A 23134-nucleotide genomic window follows, 5' to 3' on the forward strand; every position below is an offset into this window, starting at 1 on the left:
GGTTCAACTCCAGCTTCTACACTTTTTCTGCTGCTAAATATACAGCACTTGAGACTGAGTTTCCAGCACTCATTTTAACATTATAAGCAAACAATTTTGCTAATTGATTGGGTCCTCTTTTCCTCAAAGAAAAAAACCCCGCACACTCTTCTTTTGGGTCAAAAACCAATTACATGCATCAGAAGTTGACAGTGAAACCAGTTATCACTTGACACAATATAATAGGCATGCTGACAACTTACCAACAGTTGTGATTCTCATCAGCTCTCCTTTTTGGCATTTTCATTTTAAAATTCCAGGGAATTATAGGAATTTCATAGAAGAATGAAAATAACCAAACCCCAATTATAAATTAAAGGAAAACCCCATAGCTAACCTACAACTTCAAAATTTGTTAAACAGACAAAAGGAATTAACAGCAGTTAAGAATGCACTTCAAGGTTTAGTTAAACAGGTTACATCTTTTGAATTTGTTAAATAAAATCTGCATCCTTTCAACACGAGGCCATTTCCTTTCATTTTCATTTTCCTTTCATTGTATGCATAAATTTTCAGGCCACAGTTTACACAAAACAAATAAGGGCATTGAGACAGAATTATACTATAAATAAGATTAATTAGAGATCACAACAAAAATTAAAAGGAGGAATCTACTTGGTAATTAATAATGACAGCTATATTTAAAAAATTAGAATTAATGCAAAAAAAGATTTAAAATGCCCTTAGTAAAAGGTTGCATAAAAATAGGAACACACCATGACTCATTCTTCATAAGCTTTATTATTTACTCCACCTACAGTATTGATGTCACCTTTAACAGATGCACAAAAATATTCTCAGGCCTTTGCAATAGTATAGTAAGACTGAATAGGCCTATAAATCTCCAAAGTGCAGCACAAACAGAGAAAAGGATATGAAATGGTGACATACAAGGCACGTAAAGTGACTTGTTGTAGGGCAACAGAGCAATGCAGTGAATCAAGGTTGAGTGAATCCCAGGTTCTCCTTAGCAAGGAGTCACACCAGATATCTGGGCTGCTTATATTTGCATTTAGTTTTCAGTCTTTCGGGCTTTTAACAGAAAATCTTCTAAATATCACCTATGGATCAGACACTATGCAGTGTTGCCTTCTTGAATTTGTAGGCAAATGGAAACCATGAAACTATACAGCCAGAACTACTTTCAAACCTGGAAGCTAGCTACTGAAATTTTATAAGAATTTCTCAGTTTACCTATAAATGGTGAGAAGTATAACTGCACAGAATATGCATGCAAAGAGGTTTAACAAAAAGAGCAGCAGCAGCAACGACCATGTTGCTTAACTATCCCTCCCCAGTCCCATTTACTATGGATGCTGAATTCAGGAGTGAACTACCTTGGCTTAGATCCTAGGAGTGTTCTGCTGAAAGGGATCTCAAGGCCAGTAAGAATCTCCCTCTCTTACAAGAAAAGACTTGCAGATTTCACAAATGGTGCAAGCCCAAGTCTCCCTGGATTCTTGGTTTGTAATTCAAGTTACACTGAGATTTTTCAAGTTGCCACTAAAGCAGAAAGATGCTGATGACAAAAGAAAGAACATGTCCCAAATTCTAAAATCCACAGGAAAACATTGCCCATTACACAGAAATGAGTTTGACTTGGTGATTAATAGTCATTATAGGTTTGTGTGCACACACAGATTCATGTGGGTGTATCCTGCTCACTACAAGAAACAAAGAAAATATTTATGGTTTTAAACATGAAAGAGCATCTGTATTGTTACACTCTAATCCTACAATTATCTCATTAATTTATTTGTCTTTTTATATATTCTTAATAGAAAACATTCTGCTGAATTTTCCATTTAGTCTGGAGCACATATCTGAAAGAACAACAGCTTTACTAATTACCTAGAATATTACTGCAATGCCAGAGGCATTTCTTAAGTTTCAAAGTTTGTGAAAGTCTGAACAGTGAAATTCTGACAAGTACACAGTAAAGATAAAGCTTTAACTGATACAACAAATATCCTGACTCCTAGAAAAAAAAATCCCATAATACTGCATATTTGAAAGTTTTCTAATTTTACTGTTGTTGTTTAAACACTTCACATGAGTCCTAATCCACTGTAGCAAAGCTCATGCTCACTTTAAGCAGGTTAGCATTCCAATTCAGCTCAAGGGGATGAGCATACTACTCAAGTGATTTGTTTGATCACTGTCTAAAGTTTAAAATTCACAATGGTACCAAGAGGAGGTTGTTATATTTCCACACTGTTTGCAGTAGACAGTCTACATGGCAGAGTATCCCTCTTACTTGTGTGTGCACATGAAGAAATCACTTGCAAAGTGTTTTACTATTGCAGGATCAAGACATTTAAAACAAATTTTTCAAGCAGCCGATGGAGTACAATCTGAAAGGTAGGATTTTTTTTTTTTTTTTCCTTCTTGTGTAGGTTTAAAACAAAACTTACTGGCCATTCACTATTGTAACTTCAGCATTCCACAACACAAAACACCTCTGGGTAACTTTTCTCTCTGGAGTACTGCACGATAGATCCTAATGACAATGCTCTGCTGCTGCAAGCACTGGTGAGAGAACAGGTTCTTTTTTCCAAACCCTAAGCTTCCTGATGCAGCAAATCTGCCAGTTTCCACTCTGAAGTTTAGAAAAGGACACTGTACAGAAGAAATACAGGAATAAGTGGAATCAATCTAAATCAATTAACACAGGTGAAAAACAGCAGGAGAAAATGTGGAAATGCAGGCAAATGGTATGGGAAGAACAAGCTAAGTCAAGCAGGGGAAAGAAAGAGGGGATTTGAGAAAAGAACTAATTGGAAAACAAAAATGTAAGGATTAATTTGTTTGGAGAGGGAGAGTACCCTGACTTCTAACAGTTTCCTTACAAAAAGCTGCAGGTTATTCCATTACATGGTCAAACACAAAAGCACAACACCCTGACAATTTCAAAAAAAAAATCTCCTTAATCCATTTGTTGGTTTGTTGGTTTTTTTTGGGGGGTGGTGGTGGTTTTATTTTGTTTGGGGGAGGTGGGGAGGGAGAATACAGCTTTTGCTTGGGGGTTTTTTACAGGGTTTTTTTTCAGAAGAGAATCATTGACTCATATGAATTGCTTTCAGCTTTATCCAATTTTCTCTGTATTAAGAGAGGCTGATGTTCTGGGCAGTACAACACCACCACAATATCTGCCACTAGCAATATTTCAGATGATATAAACAAACCAGAAACATTTGAAATATTCAGGGCAAAATGATTTTTGGGGACACTAAGCTACAATTGAATCAAAGAACTGAGATCACATATCCTGTCTGGCCTCAATCCTGCCTAAAGGCCTATACACAAAAAACTCCAATACCTATATTTGAAGCAATCTCCATAGACATCCAAGTTTACTTTCAGAATATTTCTCCCTTAAGTAAAATGTATGGCATACTTAAAGGATAAAGGCCTGCTAAACTCCAGCAGTGTCTCTTCATGCCCACTTCCAAAGACTCAAAAGGGTAAAAAAAATGCAAACAAAAAATCCACAAAAAACAAACGAAACAAACAAAAAACCCCAACCAAAACAAAAAAACACACCAAAGAAGCACTGAGCCTTTTCATAGGACTGACATGCAACCAAGAGTTTTCAATAAGCTAGAATGCCAGAACTACAGAAGTTAGCTTGATTAGACTTCATTGTTATTTGCCTAAGTTTTATTTTCTTATTTTAACTTACAAGAATGTTATGATACCTAAAACATATTAGATCCCCACCTTCTCTCCTTTCCCAGCTTCCTCTGTTCACCAGGTGTTTCTCAGATTACCTAAAGATTCAGTCTTTCAACAGCATGTTTTAAATGTTCTGCTTCCTTTGGCCCCAAATTGCTGCAGAGGGCCAATAAACTGTTTCTGCACAGAACTCACAGGCAAATACAAGAAGCAACAGCTTCTAGCAGATAGATCAACAAAGAGCTTGATTTCACAGTGTACAGTGTGCTGTGCTGCAAGCTCGTGGCAGCTGTACAACAATGTGTATGGCACAATCACATAAAATATCTGGGAATCAGTCTTTCTCACAGACTAAATCCTATGACAGTATGCTGTAGCCTTCATGCTCACTGTCTGATATTTTCCATTTTCCTAATGTCCCAACTAGAATTTCTCATATCACCATCCCTAAAACTGATACAATAAAAATGAATTTATTTCAGGGGGCAACAAAAAATAGCCCTTATATATATATTTATATATTCAGTTGAGAAACAATCCACATCTAGAACATATTTCTATATTTAAGCAGGCTTATACTCTTCAGCTGATTCTGCAAATGGAGGTCTAAGGAAAAGTGAGTTCTGAGCCAGAAGACAGGAAACAAGCAGCTAGCTCCACAGCCAGTTATGCTGACATAAAAATTCAAGTCAAAAGATTTGTTTGCTTTCCTGTCAGTACTGCAAAGAAAATCAAACTGCAGTTTCTGGCTCATTCAGCCCCAGAGTAATAAATATTCTGAAAGGCAGATTCTATTCTTATTTACATTCTCCCAGTCCCCTCTGGTGATGGTGCAGGAAACTAAGGCCACATCATAGCCAGGAGAGAATCTGTTTTGTATTCACATTGTCATGTGGACCTTGCATTGCTACAGGATCTTAGGGACCACGATACCAGTTCAAATCTGTGACCTGAGTGACCACACAAATTTCAGCTCAGTACCTGAGTTTAGTGCCTGTTCAGGCACTCCAGTTCATCAGTTTGCTCAGCAGCATCTCACACACAGCCAAAACAGGACATGGCCAAAAGCAAATGCATCAAGGACTGAATGTAACTGCAGACCCTGACATATTGCTGCTTTCTTCAAATGCACCTTCCTGACCTCAGCACTCGCCCTTCCTCAAATTCAGCTAAAATTTTAATCTGGTCTTTCACCAGGGACAGCAATATCTTTCAATATTTTTATATTTAACAGATGTCTTTGACCTTGCAGCAACTACTGGATTTTTGCAGTCCTCAAAATTTACCAGACTGTAATATATCTATGGATTAAGCATCATGTTTTTGTCCTCTCTCTATTCTGGTACTCTAAATTTTTTTGAGTCCTGTAAAGTTAGGTCCTTCTTTGTACCTCATCTTTCATCCAAATTTCACTTCTTCAGCTATCCCTGCAGACAGAACTAGAAACATCTGTAAGAAAACTATCAAAAGACCTTTAGTTTTTCTCATTTCCTTTAAATTTTAAAGATAGGTCTGACAGACCTACTGAGGGAAACAAAACAAACAAATAAACAAAATCACCAGATTTGGAATTGTATGTTTTAGCCACTAGGAAAAAAAAGAAAGTATAAAGAATAATGACATGCATATAAAAACCTCAGTGTTTCCCATGAAGTAGACAACTAGGCAGAAATTAGTTGATGGAGGGACTTAGCAAGATCTTATTTCAAGTAACCCAAAATGTCTCCATGATTTCAGTGTATGATTGTTTCTCAAGTAGGCACACAGAATATGGATGGACTCAGTGTAAAAGGCTTGTGGTCTTCATCATGCTCAGACCAGTCCACTGAACAGGGCTGAAGTTACAGAATATTGCAGAAGTAGGGTAGAGCAGTTCAAACTTAGACCTGATCCTCCAGCTAATATGACAAGGGAAAATACCTCGGACAGGCATCGAGGAACACCTCAAAGTACAGATATTTGTAGCAAGAGCTAGGAAGCAGTTTCTTGCATATGTACAGAATAGGAACTATATGAGAAGACAAGAAACAGAAGAGTATTTTGAAGTATTCAAATACTTCAGAAATAATCAGGAGTAAATAATAGCTTTCAACACCTATACTACCATAATGTGAACATGGAACAGAATTTCCAAATTATAGTTTTTATTTTTGCTGCAACATCTTTATAAGGGACCTCATATTTTAAAATAAACATAAAAAACTTAACTTGAACAATTATGTATACATCACTTTCTGTGCACTTCTCTTTCAGCACCCTCATGCAATCAAGTCAAACAATCTCTCTTTATGACATCTTCCTACTATTCTCTTGGGAAGCCATAAGAGCAATGACCCTTTGAAATCCATAAACAGGGCATCAGCAGCTGTGTTTTAAAAACTGGGGAGCAAATAATGAGACATTATTACCACCAGGAAGAGAAAACTCCTTGGACTACCATATACCTATTCCCTGTTTGAGACTCTTTTTATTTATCTTTGCGTGCCTGTGTATGACACTTAAGGAGAGGTACCTTTATAAACACCTAAGGAGAGGTATATTTATATAGAAATGCAGCTTTACAGCCTAACTTGACATGCTATTTCTTTATCGGAAAGATTATGGTATAAAAATGACAAACAACTTCCTCTGCTGAATCCCTGCAAGACTGACAAATGGGGCAAATGAATCAAGTTTTTCTCTTGGAAAGATTAACTGCATCATATATGTGACATACACAAAAGACATGTTGGAATAGGGAGTCCAAGTTAAGAGCAAGAATTTATAATCAAATATCCATATGTATCTGTGCCAGGAGGGACAAGGCATTTCAGCTGTGAGTCTGCTGAGAGCCTCTGAACGTGTTGCCCTAAGGTGTGACTATACAGACTTCCTGTGGGCCTGACTCCACAGGGTGTTGCTGACACTTCAAAGCCTGGCAGGTGCATTAAGGCCACATCTTACACAGACTAAGAGAACAATGTTCAACCTAAAACACAGCAACCACATCAACTCCAAGCCAAAATCATAGAGGAGGCAGTGATTATTTTACAAAGTATTCAAAGAGTTAGAGAATTCCCCCATAAATTAGGATCCCAAGTTCAGTTTGACCCCAGTCTCAAAGCCATACTTCACAGCTATCAAACTCACATCCTTGCTGGCGTGCTCTGAAGCAGGTTGCTTGAAGCCTGCCTCTGGGAAAGGAGCTGGTCTAGTTCCTTTGGCAAAGTGCAAGTAAAGGAACCTTGTGAACTGTAGACCCATGGCAGCATTATTCCAGGCCCTGATTCTAGATTTGTTTCTACGTTAAATATTTTAAAAAGACATTGGATACAACCAAGGTTTTTCAGAGCAAGGGTTGTAACCCAAGAATTCTTCCTCCAAAGTGTAAAATTACAGAGACACTTTAATCTCTCAAAGAGAGAAAAATTTCAGGTACAGTCCCTTCTGTTACATAAAAAATGGCTATAACTATTTTGAGGCCAGAGCTGTACTGCCAAACACAGTTCCCTACTTGGGCTTAGACTAACACAATTACTGAATCAAATGTAGTTTCTCTGCTGATTGCTTCTTTTACATTTACATGATCATCTGCTACCCATACCCAGTTTTTGCCTTGTCACACATTTAGACCCTACATCCCTTAGGAAGGAGCACATTTCTATGTTTGCCTCGTATGGGACTAAACAGGATTCAAGGTTTTAGGCCCCACAATTAAACAACCTATTATATTTTATGAGATTAACAATTTTAAGAGAGAGGAAATATAAGCCTCAGTAACTTAAACACTAGACAGTGATGTAAGTTTGGGAAGACCATATGTAAAAAAAGATATTGGCTGAAGAGGAAATGAGTGTTTTATGCTACAAGCTGTATTTGGTTTTCCTTTATGCAAACTGGCTAATGATTGCGAGAGTTTTACCCTTTGCCCCACTCTTCCTCTTACTCATTAAAAATGAAACAATCATTTTGTATGGCAAATAATGTGGTCAGGGAAACGTTCTGTGACCTAGTGCTATGAGTGATGAGGAACTAGTCAGAGAGAATGCGTTTCCTTTTAATTATCTTATAAATATTTAAAATCAATTGCAAAAAGCATAACAGGAAAAAAAGGATATGTACAGATCACCTCCAGGTTGGAGCCCATGTCCCCTCTAGGGCATTCTACTGCAGTAATAATGGCCTCACAGAAAGGTCCAAATTCCATGTTAGCTTGGCTTTACTCTCTTATAGGTGTTTATGAAACAGTCGACAGCTACTAGAGATACTAGATATTAGTCAGTGAATGAAACAGTACAAGAATGACATCTAAAAAAATTTTAAAAAAATAACTGGCAGGGTGAAAATAGAAATTGAAATCTATGATGAAAATAAAACATGGCACTTCATTTACTAACTAATACTGTCAGGAAACCACTAGAAATAAGTCAAAGATCTGTCTGTCCTTATTGGTTTGGTAAGAAAGACATTTTGAGGAGGAGCTAGCAGGACTTCACATAGCAATGCATATTATTACATTTTTTGGAAGATCAGCTTACCCAATGACGAACAGTCACAAATCAAAACAAAACACCTTTTTTAAAACTGATAGCATCTACTTTTCATTACCTTTACCTTCTGCCAACACCTCTGCAAATAACAAGTGCAGGTGTGCTGCTCAAGCTCCACTGGCAACACTCAAGCTTCCCTGCCTTGGGACCTGCCCAGTGCTGTAGCTTAGTTTGGTGCAAAACAGCTGCATGAAAAAGCAAGAATATGAAGGGCAAAAACCCCTTCAGGAAGCAGAAAACCCATCAGGATCTGAGAAAAACATAAATAGATATTAACTTAACGGCATGGGGAGAGAGCAGCTGTAAAGAAGTCGAGCAGTTTCTAATCTTGCATTTGCATCAGTCCAGAAGCTCCCCATTCCAGTTGAAGTATTTACACTGGTATATAACAATTGGCAAGTATTGCCATTGCCAACTATACTGGTATAGTTTCTTGACAGTACAACTACACATATGTAAGATAATTAACATTTATTTTTCTTACATAAGCAGAGCAAAATAAATCTGACCTTTTCTCAGCTCTTTGAGAATACAAATGTGAGCAGATATTTCCATTTCTCTGACCATCCTGACTGCCAAAGTAGTTTCTCATCAGATCGTAGCCAGACACCTCACTGGCAGGATGCTCTTCCCCACTGTTGAGAAATGTCACAGCATGCACCCACAATTAGAAGGCATAATTGACCCCTGCACAGTAGACACCCCTCTCAGCTGGAAGACTGCACTCTTCCTTGGATGCTGTTATAAATTATCTAAATATATAATACACAGTTTATTCTATTATAGTACTATTTCATGTACTTGGTAATTAATGTAGACTGCTAATGTTGTGATCCTGGGACAAAGACCATAGTAATTGCACATTTTTGTCAACCACTACTATTGCAAATTTCCTGGATAAATATTTACTACATGCATACATTTTCAGATGACACCATGAAAATAGAAGTTAAAATCATGAAAACATACTCCCACTGGTTGAGTGGTGAGTAGGCCATAGTTCGGTAATTAGTTGGTGCTGTATTGATGGTTCATCAGGCAAGCATAGTGCTTGTTTATTTGGGTATCTGACATTCATAGAATCATAGAAAGGTTTTGGTTGAAAGGGACCTTAAAGACCATCTAGTTCCATTTCTCCTGCTAAGGGCCACCAGGCCAGATTGCTCAGGGCCCCATCCAACCTGGCTCTGAACACATCGAGGGATGGGGCATCCACAACTTCTCTGGGCAACCTGTTTCTATGCCTCACTACCCCTTGGGTAAAGAATTTCTTCCTAACATCTCATTTAAATTTCTCCTCTTTCAGTTTAAAGCCATTCTCCCTTGCACTATCACTACCTACCCATGTAAAAAGTTGTTCTCCTTCATTTTTATAAGCCCCCTTTAAGTAATGGAAGACCACAACAAGGTCTCTCCAGAGCCTTCTCTTCCCCAGACTGAACTACCCCAGCTTTCCTACCCTGTTTTCAGAGGAGAGGTGCTCCAACCCTCTGAATTTTCAATTACTTTGCTGTTTAATCTCCTGAAAAGTGGGGATTCAGCTAATTAGAAACAATTCTGTTTAAGTGTCACTGTTTGCTTCTCCCCTTGCTGTGACTGGTCACATTCCTTTGTCATTTAAGGATTCAGTTATCCTGCCATGTATTACCTTGATGAAGCAAAAACATTTTGTGATATCAGAGCTACTTCTCAGTAATGAAAGAACTACTCTATGTCAGAATACAAAGCATCAAAATTTATGAGGCCATAAATATGTGAGTTCTACATATTTCCAGATAAAAAGCAACACATACTTCTGATGAATGAGCACCTCCAGTTTTTGATACCTGCTCTGATTAAAAACACTTTTGTCCCTTGAAGAAACCAGAAATCTAAATCAGTTTCACAGTTTTACTGGAAAGAAGCCTAAATTATATCCCTAATTACCTACACACAAAACCAACCTCAACCTTCATACCTTGAATAGCATACACAACACCTGAAATTCCTCCCAGCCATTGTCTGTACACGGTGTCAGTGTGTAATATCACCCAGAAATTTGACAGTCACGAAAACACAAGGAATCAGGCCACTGCCTTGAACAGTGTATCCATGGACTTGATTCAGCCTGGCCAGGGAGAAAGAGAACAAATACATTTTTTTAAAAAATACATTATCAGTGTTAACAACTGATGATAGTGTAAGGATTATTTGCATTCAAGTAACGATCACATTTACCTGTGAAAAACGGGATCCAATTTGGAAAAGAAAAAAAAAAAAACCAAACAAAAACAAACCACAAAAACAGAGGGTGTCAGTGGGAATCAAACATCCAAAGCTGACTGTCATAAGTCAGCAAGTTAGGCAGTAGCTGAAAAAGTTCTATAAGTTTTTGATGAGTCCCTCTGTGTCAGCTTCTCTTATCTTCACAGTTAGCTGTACTAGAAATGCATGCAAACTGCTCAGTGGGCAAATAAGGCCTTGGTGGAGAGTACAAGTGCCTGGTAGACCTGTGCAGCTCCTCAGCTTTGTGAAATAAATGAAAATAGGACAAGCAACAATAACCTTGGTAATAACCTTGTGCTGGCAGGATAGCATAAGGCTCTTTCTGGCAGACACTCTGACACTTCTTATTCCCAAATATAGAGCCTGCCTCCCTCAAAACAGGAGAGTAAACTAAGCTGCACCAGAAAAAGCACTTCCACAGTTCCCTTTTCTTGCAGAGCAGCACAGAGAGCAAGGAGCGCAGGGTGACTCAAAGTCAATCCACAGGTCATATTTTGTCAGCAGGATGGCAGAGCCAGGTATCTCACTAGGGCTGGACTGCAAGATGGCTGAAGCACAGAAACACCACCTCAGTGCTACACTTTTAGAAAGTGTGAACAAAAAGACTGAAGTCAATTCAGCTGGAGAAAAACAGACAGACAAAAATGGCCCATGAAGTGGGATCTGCTTCCTATAAGGGAGCATATTACAGTATTTCCTCAGTATTTTAGATTTTATATGTCAATTCAGTTTTTCTGTGAAGCACATTTAAAATAAATTTCCAGATTAAGATTCAGTCAGGAAAAATGAAAGTAGATAGATTTCAGTCCAGCTTTAAGTATTGGTCTGAATGCAGATATAGGCAGACTTGTTATCAAATTTTTGCTCCCATAACAAGCATACTAAGACATGAGTTGCCAAAGACACTAGAGACTCAACAAAAAAGATCAGACAAGCTATGCCACTTGAATTTTCACAGGTTTTTCAGTTCTCACCTAAATGCTAAAACACAACTGTTCCAGCCAAAATGGGCTGCAACTTAAAACTGATTTGGGTTTTTTGAGGAAAGGAATTTGTTGTCAGAAATGTTTTGTTGCCAGAAAAAAAAAAAAAAAAAAAAAAGGCTTTAATTGGTGGTGGTGTTGGTCCCCACAGGCCATAATAGAATCATAGAATAGAACTGTAGAATCAACTAGGTTGGGAAACACCTCTGAGATCATCAAGTCCAATCCCTGATCCAACACAGTCATGGTTACTAGACCATGGCACTAAGTGCCATATCCAGTCTCATCTTAAAAGTCTCCAAGGACGGTAAATCCACTATCTCTCTGGGCAGAGCATTCCAATGCCTGATTTCCCTCTCTGTAAAGAATTTCTTCCTAATATCCAACCTAAACCACCCCTGACAGAGCTTAAGACCATGCCCTACTAATAGCTGCCTGGGAGAAGAGACCGACCCCCATCTAGCTACAACCTCCTCTCAGGTAGTTGTAGAGAGTGATGAGGTCTCCCTTGAGCCTACTCTTCTCCAGGCTCCCTCAGCTCCCTCAGCCTCTCCTCACAGGACTTGTGTTCAAGTCCCTTCACCAACCTGGTTGCTCTTCTCTGGACCTGCTCCAGCACCTCAACATCCTTCCTGAACTGAGGGGCCCAGAACTGGACACAGCACTCCAGGTGTGGCCTCACCAGCACTGAGTACAGGGGAAGGATCACTGCCCTGATCCTGCTGGACACACCATTCCTGATCCAGGCCAGGATGCCATTGGCCTTCTTGGCCACCTGGGCACACTGCTGGCTCATGTTCAGCTTCCTGTCAATCAGCACCCCCAGGTCCCTTTCCACCTGGCTGCTCTCCAGCCACTCTGTGCCCAGCCTGTAGCGCTGCTGGGGGTTGTTGTGGCCAAAGTGCAGGACCCGGCACTTGGCCTTGTTGAACCTCATCCCAAGCTCTCCAGCTTGTCCAGGTCCCTCTGCAGAGCCCTCCTGCCTTCCAGCAGATCAGCATCTAGCCAAGGCCCCTGCAATGAGCAGGAACATCTTCAACTAGATGAGGTTGTTCAGACAATTCTGGGCCCAGGATGTTTGGGGTTTCCCCTGCCCTGCCCTGCCCTCCCTTCTCTCTCTCTCTTTGGAGCCCCGCTGGTCTCAGAATAGTGACTAAGGTCAGAAAAAAAAACCCAGAAGATTTGAAGTGCTATCTGTACTTTAAGCTAAGTCAGACAGTTCTTACAGATTATATTCATCCAGTAGTAGTGATTAGCCTGCACAGTGAATGGCTAAGTTATGTTCCTGCTATTTCTTGCTTTACAAGCTTTTCCCTGTTATTCTCTCTCCTCCTCTACCACAGGCTGGTATTTTTTTCTACTGTATAGTTTACTTGTTTTTTTTAAATTTCTAAATAAAATTCTTCTCATCTCTACTAGCCCTCCCACAATCTTTTTGTGCCTCTTTTATATTATCTGTCATTCAGATCAATTATTCCTCTGCCTCCACGCCTCAGTAACACATAAATTCATAGAATTGTTTGGGTTTGAAGGGACCTTTAAAGGTCATCTAGTCCAACCCCCTGCTACGAGCAGGGACATTGCACTTCCCTCCAACCTAGGCACGTCTGACCCTTTCTCAGACCTTGGCATATGCTGAGGACAGCATCTGAAATCTTCTGAGAGGTGTGAATGCCTACTTAGCACAGAAGGTAAACTGCACCTCCCATTAGGAGAAGCTCATCAAGTGCCAGAGCTCTCTAAGATTATTCCCACCCCACATTCTTCTGCACATATTTCCCTGCAAACACTTTTTCTTCCCACCTTTGCTTCTGTGCATATGTCTCCTGGTTGATTAGCATTTGGCATGTAGGGAAAACCTCATTAACAAACAAAATACCAAGTAAATTGTGTTTGTCTTACTAGTGAGGCAGGCAGACTTAATCTTCATGAGCAAGGGTTTCTATCCATTGCAAAGAGATAGGTAGCTAAGGTCAGTACCCTTAGAATGCAAGGGTTTCACTGAGCAATTTTAAAATTGCTGCAAAACACAGCAAACTGATGGGGAAGACACTGGCGGGATCAAGACTGAAAGGTGCCTCTATGGGAAAGAGGTGCCTCTATCAGAAAGAGGTGCTCAGGCTCCTGGGAGATACATCATTCAGGTTCAGCAGCCCAGATAATACATATGTAGGAAAAAATTCCTTACTTGGTAATCTAGAGTGGGAAAGGACAGAGGAGAGGGAAAAGCTAAGCAAAAAAACAGAAGCATCAGAGTGTGGGAGGAAAACAGGAAAGCACCAAACAAACTGAAAAAAAACCAACTGGCTTAGAAAGAATGACCCAAAGTCAGAGTTTATCAGTTTGAAATCTACTAGAAAAGCTATTTTAATATGCTCTCTCCCCTCAGCTTTCTGCCTCTGCTACTGGAGGTGTTTAAAAAGAATCTAAAAATAAAACTCAAGACAGAATTAAAAATACACCATGAACAAAAATAATACTGACCTTTTTCTGTTTCCATGTAAACTCCCAAGAATATTGAAAAAGGTGCCAAACCATTTTTATGTCTTAAAAATATTTCTTCTACCCATTTCATGACATTATCTTATTTGCCTCTTGTTTACTCATAACACAGCCACAGTTTAAACAGACAATACAAGCTATGTTATTAGATGATTGAAAATCAGAAACCTTGTATTTCTCAAATCTGATAAAGCAAAGTAGACTTCTCTTAAAGCACATTGTGGCTTGAAATGCAAGGTTGCAGTTTTGGAGTCAGACATTATTCTTGTTACCTTCACCAAGGTCTCACACTTTTCTTTAAAGTCCCATCTTATTCTCTTTGCAGGTGCCACCATAATTGTATTTAACAACCTCCCCTTTTTAGCATTTGTTTTACTGATGGGATTCATATCCTGATCTACTCAAATTAAGACCAACTTCTGTTTCCCTCCATAGTACAATTTTTTCCAACTTTTTGTAAAATGGTTGCTCCTCTGTATCATACTCCTTCAAAGGAAGAAAGTCTTTCATAACATCAGGTCTTTTTGGTCTCAGTGTGAACACTCATCTAATACATTGCAAGGACATTATATCTAGACTATCTTTTGCAAATGTCTGCTGGGGTGGCTGAGGAAAACACACACAAAGTTGTCTAGGATTAATGGCAGTTTTGATCTGAATTCTGAGGATCTAAATGGTAAGTTCAAGCATTTTACTGCCACTTTAGACAGGTACCCTTTTTTGGGAGGGGGAACTAGCCCCTAGAGCATTTTACAAGGGAGCATTCCACATCATGTCATGTTTATCTGAAATTATCTAATCAATTTAGCAGCACAGCATATCAAACAGAATAAACATAAGGATGCAATGTTTCTAAACTCAGTATCAGTTAACATACCATTATCCATGGCTTGAAGTCTCTACCTCTCTTTTGTTTCAAGTCTGCAGCACATGCTTGATTCAAACTGCTCCAGACAGCAGTTTATCCATTAATGGAACAAGGCTTTAGGTACCTAAAACAAGATAAGTAGGACTAAAGCATGCCTTTTCATGCTATAAAAGCAATTGTTTCCCAGAATTATTTTAGAGTTTGATTTGAAAGATTATTATAAATGGAAAAAAAGGGTAAGGGAAAAAAAAACAAGCCAGTGTTCAGACAGTGACATTGTAAAATCATATTCCTATTTCAGGGATGTGAAATAATTTATAAGATGGTACAATATACATTATTTTCCATATGGAGCAGTTTATTCATGCCAGAGGGCAGATCCAGTTGTACCTAATCAGTGGAAAACCTTAATGCAATAGCTGCAGAGATATTTCCAACAGTAGCTATAAAAAGAACACAAAAAGAAAAAAAGGAAAGTGCTTTCTATGGAGACTAAAACAGTAATATCAGTGTATAATTGCTTTATATTACAAGTGTCTCTACAACAGAATAAAGGCAATTAGCACTTCTCAATGTTTAAAACCTATCAGCAAGATTTTGTGATTAAAAAAAAAAAAAAAAAATCACAGAATTATAAATAGAAGTCCTGAGTAGGAAATCTGTCAGATAATAGTTTAAACAGAAACAGCCTGACTTGAAGTGCCCACTCTCAGGCAGAAGCAACATCTATTGTACTGGTCACCATACAAACCTACAAACTTTAAAGCCAAGATAAGGGCATTGCAGGGGGTTCACATAGCAACTGACAGCAGTTGTTATTTCATCTCTGCTAAATCATGACAATATTTGTAAACTCTTAGCCCACAGGAAGGATAGAGCTTGGTAGAGACTATAGAGAAAGAGGCTTAAAACAAGCCAAATTACGTTGTCTTTCCCATGAACAGAGATCACATGGTGACTTATCTAACACGTGGTAACCTGCCAGTCACTGAGACTTGAAGTTTGAGTCTATCAACAGCTGGTCAACTTTATGCACTTTTTGTTCTTTCAGTTTATGATCAGGTTTAAGCTAAAACTCAAGATTTCAATCAAATCAGAACAAGTGTCCACACAGGGCTTAGCTCAACTGTATTAGCTTCAAATCAGTCTTAACCTAAAGAAGAGCTACAGCTAATTCAGCTTTTAACACGATTAAAGCAAATTGTATTGAGAATTCCCCTTTGGCTGGAAGAGATGGCTATACCAGCCAGCCTAAATAAGCCTCATATCTAGTCAAACCTGTCCAAACACCTTTCTAATGTAGAGCAACTGTACAGGGTCAGTACACTCAATCATCTCGCCAGTTCTTGCATCCTTTTCTGATGAAAAATGCTGTATCAGAATTCCTGTTGTGGTGTTGTTAAGGGACAAGAACACACAATAAAAGATCAGTAGCGATGTGGAAGGGAGAGTGCATTTCAGGGGGAGAAGCAGCACCAACAGAGGAAGCAAAACAGCTGGCTTACAAGCCAGCTCCCAACAAGCACTGAGGTGCATCAAGCTGGCTCCTCCTAATAGAAATTTCTGCTTCAGAACAATTCACATGCAGACAAAGACAAAAAGCATAGGAGCAGTTCTACCCTAGCTAAAACCAGCTGCTGAATGACTGTAGGTCCTTATAGGCTCCAGGAATGAGAGGCCTACATTAGGCATTTAGTTCAGTGTGAACACCAGAGGCAGTCAGATTTTAGGGGGGTGAAAAAAAAGGAGAGCTTTGATTTACATTTCTGTAGCATAATTGCTGGTGTACAGATCAGGTCATGCCTGGCAAGAATAAATCAATACTACTTTCCTTGAATGTTTTGTGAATAAATGACTCCAGAAAACATCCTGACCTTGCATCATCAATTTCTGTTTGATGGGAAGTGAGCAGCTGTCCTTAGGCAATGGCAAAAGTATGCAAGGTTGTAGAGCATCTCAAGAGAAGAAGAAAGAGCCTGAATATCAATGGACAAAACATATTAAACAACCTGTCTTGACTTGATTAATTTGATATAAGATAGCCCCAACACATAAAGAGTATTGGGGACTTTAGGATTTTTGAATATTCTGATCTGGGACTTCAGTTTAGGTTTAGAACAGAAAAGTTCTCAAGGGTCCAAACTAGCAAACCATTTCTTCCCATAATAAAAGACTTTCGCATAAGAAGCATACATGATATATAGCTCTTAGCATCTCACTGGGTCAGGCAATGACATACACACACACAATGCATGCAATATACTGAGATGTAGCAAAACACACTCTGCTAGTTCTAGTCAAACTCTGGAATTTACTGTACTAAAATGCAGGTGCAACACATTGCATATAATAAAATGTCAATCCCAGGAACTTGTCTGTGCCTCATTCAGAGATAGTTCCATGAAAATGTCACCTCATTGCTCACTAGATGTCACAGAGCCAAGTGAATGGAGACCAGGAGATATTAGGAAAGAATAAATCTGTGGTTCCAAAAACCTTGAGAGCTCTGCATTTGTGGTTCCCACACATCATTTGGAAAGGATGTTGAAATGCAAAAGACTCAGAGAACACCACAAGGACAATTTATAGGCATGAAATCATGAAAAATCAGTATGGGTAACATTTGAACAGATGAGGATTCTTTAGACTGTGTATCTGAACTGAAGGGGCAGTACAGGACTTGTTCTATACTGACAATAGGACATGATGGTCAGATAATGTGAAGAAGAACTAGAAGGCACCAAATACTGCTACTAAAAACCAGGTCCATGTCAAACAAAAGCAGGTTCTTCTTCATACAGGCAAGGCTGGTCTGTGAAACTACTGAGTAAAGGATGTGGCAGGTGCTAGTAGTTTACTCTTTCAGAAAACAACTGGACAAATGGAAGAGAATTTCACCAATAGCTGCCAAATGGAAAAAAAATACTGGAAAAGAAACAGAACCAACAACCTCCCCCCCCCAAAAAAAAAAAACAAACCAACAACAACAAAACCACACAAACAAACAAACAAAAATAAAATAAAATTTAAAAAATGACCCATTATACTTAGAATTCTCCAAATCATAAAATGCTTAGGCAACAATTCTGGGAGAACACCAGTATCTCAGAATTATTAAATTCTTCCCCAGATATTTCCCCAGTTAAAGGTCATTACCAATGCAAGACAGGAACCTGGAAAGATCTTGAATTGTACTGCATCTATTCTTGCATAGACATCTTTCTTTTTAGCTAATAAATACCTTCTAAACATGAGCATCATTTTCAATGCAATTGCTCATACATTAATTTCATAATGCTTCACTCACTCCCTCTCTCCCTTGCCTTCCCTCTCTCTTTTCAGATTAAAGAAAATCCAGATGGGGTGCAGGTGCTGCAAAATGATTCAAAGGTACAAAAGAACAAGAGTTGCTTAGACTGAATAAAAGCATGAAACCATGTGACTGTGCTACCCCCTACACCTGTTGCTTAAATTAGTCTATTTAAAAGGCTGGAGTTTTCTCAAAGTTTACAGTATCTTCAAGCACAGACATACTGATTCCCTCCAAATGTCCTTTTTGTTTACTGTAATTATGGTCCCTTCCTATCTCACAGAATAAATTGTGTGACATTGACAACTCTTCTTTAGTAAAGCTTTTTCTCATTTAGGTAGCATGAGCTTCCCTCAGTTCAGCCGAACAAGGAGCACAGACTTTCGCAGATCTCCCTCTCTCCCCCAAGCAATGAAAATGAACTGTAGTTTCTTGCTTCCATCATAGCTTTTAAATGTAGTTAGTTGTAGGAATTATTCCCATATTAAAAGTCACCCTACAGAGGAAGCCTCACTAGTTGATAAAGACCACATTTCATCCCCACTTGGGGGTTACTCCTTCCCTTGGTCACTTCTGTAGAACAGGTAAGGAAGTGGAGCAGGGAAATGGTCCTATGAGAGAAAGAAGGGAGATAAAGAAAAGAGAGAGGCCCTGAAAGAGGTAAGTCAGGAAAATGTAGGGCAAGAGGAAGAAAATAAATCGCGGGGGTTGGGGAATGGTGGAGAAAAAAAAGAAAGGACAGAAAAGGACTTGAAGGAAGAACACCAGCAAAAAAGGGAGATATTTTAGCTACTATATGAGGACATACTAATTAACAATCCATAAGATGACTACTCATTGGCTAATCAGCTCCCCAGAGATAACAAAATAAAGCTGGAAACAAGCAACAGTCAGCATGCAGTTCTCCAACATCCTTCTTATGTTCCTGGTGAATCTCACTACAGGGGTTAGTTACGATCAGTCCTGGGAGACAGCAGCTGACAGCAGAGCTCAGCATTTCCATTTACTCTAGCTCATTCTGAGGACCTGAGGTAAAGTTTAGTGACTCTAGTTCGTCAAGACCTCCAAGTTAAAAATGAAGCTTAATCTTTCTTACTAATTATATTAACATCATAAGTAATATTTCCTCTATAAATTTTCCTTACTCCAGCTATATTTTTGATCCAGAAGTACAATCATCTGGATGCATCCATGAAGTAGACAGCTACAAACACAATGAACAAGGAAGCAATAAATTCAAATTCAAAGAGAACAGTGAAAATGAAGAACACAAAAACGAACTCCAGAAGAATGAGCTAAATAGGACAGAAAATAAAAATCCATTAAACAGTACAAAAGAAACTCTCTGGAATCATGGAGGCAACAATTTTCAAGAGGATGGCCTTGTGAAGTGTGCCACAAAGCTTGATGTTGCAGTCAATGGTGGCAACTCCTGTGCTGAAGGGCACTCCACACTCAATCCCAACACAAACCTGACGAAAGAAGCCGGTGAAAAGGGAATCTGCAGCCAGTCAGAGGATTCTTCAGCCAGCAATAGAGACTTTTACACCAAATCAAACAGGTCCGGACAAGAACTTGACCCAGAGACAGGCAGTCAAAGGAAGGCAGCCTGTGATGTGCCTAACAGTATTCCAGACTCTCAGTCTACACAAGACAGCATCTTTCTCAAAGGAAACTCAATACTGGGGACACAGAACAATGCCATACTACTGCCAGATATTGATTACCCCCAAAATGGCAATCAAACTGGGAACTGTGTTGAAAAAGACAGCTTTTCAGTCCATTGTGCACATTCAGACCAAAACACTGGTCCTTCAGCAATAGAGAACCAGGACCTTTGTGTAACCCCACCTTTCCCTGGGAAAGAGAGCAGTACTGAACCTTTTGAAACTGACTCTGCAAATTTGAGTGAAGGCATTACTGGTGGTATCACGACAGTGGCTGTTACCAAAGTCACACAGGCACTCACACCCCCCAGCCACAGAGACATCAGTGGAGAAACTGAGGAGGAAGATGCAGAAGTTGCAGCAGCTCTGGCTGCACTGGAAGCTGCAACTGCAGGTGAAGACCTGGAAGATGATGAGGAGTACTAAATGAAGGTTTTATCCTAATACACTGGGTAAGATCCAGATTTTATTTCTGGATCTATATGAACACATGTACAGCACACATGGAGAGCTGTTATGAACAGCATATATAATAGGAGTTGGGACTAAACCTCTGTCCCTTCAGCTGTTTTATACAGCCTTTTAATTTCCACTGCCTGAGGTACAGAAATGCTCCCTCTGCTAATGGTAATAGTCTTCTCTATTGAGCCAACCAGGAGGGCAAAGCGTCATTTCTTCCACCCAGAATGTTCTGCTGTATACCCACCTCACCTGGACTCATGCAAATGTTTCCTTTGGTTTTGACCCTCATGAGGGTCTGCACGCACTGTAGATTCCAGGTTCAGAAAATTTCCATTATTTAAAACAGAACTATTGAAGCCATGGAGTTCGAAACCACAGATTTTCATCATGAGCACAAATATATATATATATATGTATATATATAAATGAGCCAAAGTTCTATGATCTACTGAAGTGTGAAATCAAGAAGGCAGCTTTGTTTGGACTTCACTGTGGCTATGGTTCCATTATTAATTAAGTCTAAGCCTGTGCATGTGCAGCAGGCATTAGGATGATAACCCCATCTCTCCCCGTACACCTCCTCTCAACTTCATGTTGCTGCTTCAGTTCCTTAAAACTGCAGATGTCTAGCCAAATCCAAGGGAAGACGTAACTTTCTGTTGGTTTAATAAGCTGAAACAGTTCACGTAAGAATTGTACACATGCTATCAGAGGTGCCGGAGAGAGATGAAAACTCAGTCCCTACCAGTTTGGACAGATTAAAACTGTAGTAGAACCGAAACCTCTCAACTCCACTAAATCTTCCAGGCACACATCAGTTGCCTTAGCAATACAGTTTTCAAAAAGGTTATGCCTCAAACATCCCCAGCAAGATGTGTTTTGTTTATGTACAAACAGCAAGAGCCAATGTGGAACCCTCCATGGCTCTGTTGTAGTCCTTAAACTTACAGCAGATAAAAGGACCAAGCTTCCAAGTTGAATTAAGCATAAGACCTGAAAATAGCTGCATTCCTGGAGGAGTTGCATTTCTTGTAGGGAAAAAAAGGAGGTAGAGATCAATTTGGTGCTGCCAATTCAGCAAAAATGTGGTTGAAATAGAAAGTGCTTGACATTTTATACTGAAATTTTATGGTTATCAAGTTTCTGTTATAAACTCCAAATAAATTTTTTAATCATATAAAAAATAATCTGGTGGCTTTTGTACTTTATGCATTTTCTGAATACAAAAATTAAAGACGTACTATAAGATGTAGCCCTCATTAGATACATGAAAAGCATCAACTATGTATTTGACTATCAACTATGCTGAATCCTAGTCTAACCATTAACATACATAAGGATCAGAATATTAGGAAGTGGATTTTCAGTAATGTGTAGATATTTAAATTATTTCATTTAAACGCAGATTCTGTTTTATTGTGCAAGATTAAGTCAGTATTTCAATTTCTCAAAACATTAATGATATCCCTAGAAGCAATTAAAACAACTCAAAGTCTCAGCTTCAAGAGAACTATATTCAGCTACAGACAAGAGTCACAACATTGTATCTGTAAAATAAAAAAGCTTTATATGTTTTTAAAGTATTGTACTATTGTTGATTTCTCTACCATTTTCCTAATTTAATAGGTCCTTCTAAGCATTTTCATAAATGCATACAAGTTTTACATACACATTTGTCTTTCAAAGATTACTACAATACTGAATCAGTGAAAGACTACTGGCACTTTGTGTGTTACTAGGTATGATTATGACAGAACATCACATATGTCTGTCCATATTGTGAGAGCCCTGAGGGTATCCCCAGGCCTGTCCCTGCCCACCAATCCAGGGCTCTCCCTGCCCTGTCCAGGGTTCCATGTCAGCCCCCATGGGGGTCAGACCCCTGTAGCCCTGCCCAGCCTGGCCACAGGCCCTGCCAGAGATGCCTGGGATGGGATTGCCCTGCTGCCTGCAGCTGCCCCACACCCTGGCTGGAGGGGCAGGACAGGCTCTGGCTGTGGCATCCACACCTGCTGTCCCTGGAGAGACTCCACTGCCCCCCACATCCCAGCCCTAAGGAGCCACCAGCCCCTGCTGCAGCATGACACAAACCATGAGAAACAATTTACGTAAAAAAAAAGTTAAAGAAAGAAATGCAACAAACACCCACAAAACTTATCCAATCTTTCAATAGCCACTCAATCAATTTTTTCTAACCTGAGCTCCAACCTAAACTTCAAATGCAAATCACAGCAAGTTTCTCATCTTGCTCCTCAAGACTAAAACATATTAGAGGAGAGCCCCTCGTCAGACCCAGCCCAGACAACCCAAACCAGGCAACCCTTCTACGGGTACCTGTCAGCAATTACGGGCCACCAGGCTGAAACTCTCTGCACAGACGTTCGCAATCCTTGCAGCCCAAGTTTTCACCTTGGAAGCTCATGTTTTACTTGCTATTCTCCAGAGCTTGCAACACAGCAGAAAGGGAATTTGTAATCTTTCGTATATAAGCCAAGAGACATTAAGTAAGATTAAGTTTAGCACCTTCTCATTTAGCAGGAGGTCAACCCTGGATTATTAAAAAAAATTTCACATCACTACAGAGATGCCACACATGACAACAGGAGTGGAAGAGAGACCAATCCATCCAACTCAAGAAAGTTAATTATTTCCTAGAAGAAACATAACAAGAGAAGAACCTGAAATTTGACACTGCAGTAATTCTTCAGTTCAGCAAACAAAATTCTGACAAAAAAGCAGGAACCTGGAAATAGATATGTTCCATAAAGATTTTTTTTTTCCTTCCTTTTTAGAGAACAAAGGCAATTGGCTGGGCAAGTGTTGCCATGGCAACT

At 39.3% G+C, this 23134-nt stretch overlaps 1 protein-coding gene across 3 annotated transcripts in view; it reads left to right on the forward strand.

Annotated features, from left to right (window-relative positions):
* Positions 1 to 21825, forward strand: part of CUNH4orf19 (chromosome unknown C4orf19 homolog) — a 43894-nt gene extending 22069 nt beyond the window's left edge. Inside the window, exons 4-6 of one of the 3 annotated variants that reach the window (XM_050338625.1) lie at positions 2346 to 2400; positions 18204 to 18251; positions 19322 to 21825. In XM_050338625.1, the coding sequence (XP_050194582.1) occupies positions 18220 to 18251; positions 19322 to 20264 (975 nt within the window). In that variant the 5' untranslated portion in view covers positions 2346 to 2400; positions 18204 to 18219 and the 3' untranslated portion in view covers positions 20265 to 21825. The remainder of the gene's footprint in view (positions 1 to 2345; positions 2401 to 18203; positions 18252 to 19321) is intronic. The other 2 variants (XR_007631868.1, XM_050338626.1) reach the window with 2 other exon arrangements.
* Positions 21826 to 23134: the final 1309 nt, after the last annotated feature.

The sequence above is a fragment of the Myiozetetes cayanensis genome, unplaced genomic scaffold (assembly GCF_022539395.1).
Source record: "Myiozetetes cayanensis isolate MyiCay16 unplaced genomic scaffold, myiCay2020 scf7, whole genome shotgun sequence".
NCBI lineage: Eukaryota > Metazoa > Chordata > Aves > Passeriformes > Tyrannidae > Myiozetetes > Myiozetetes cayanensis.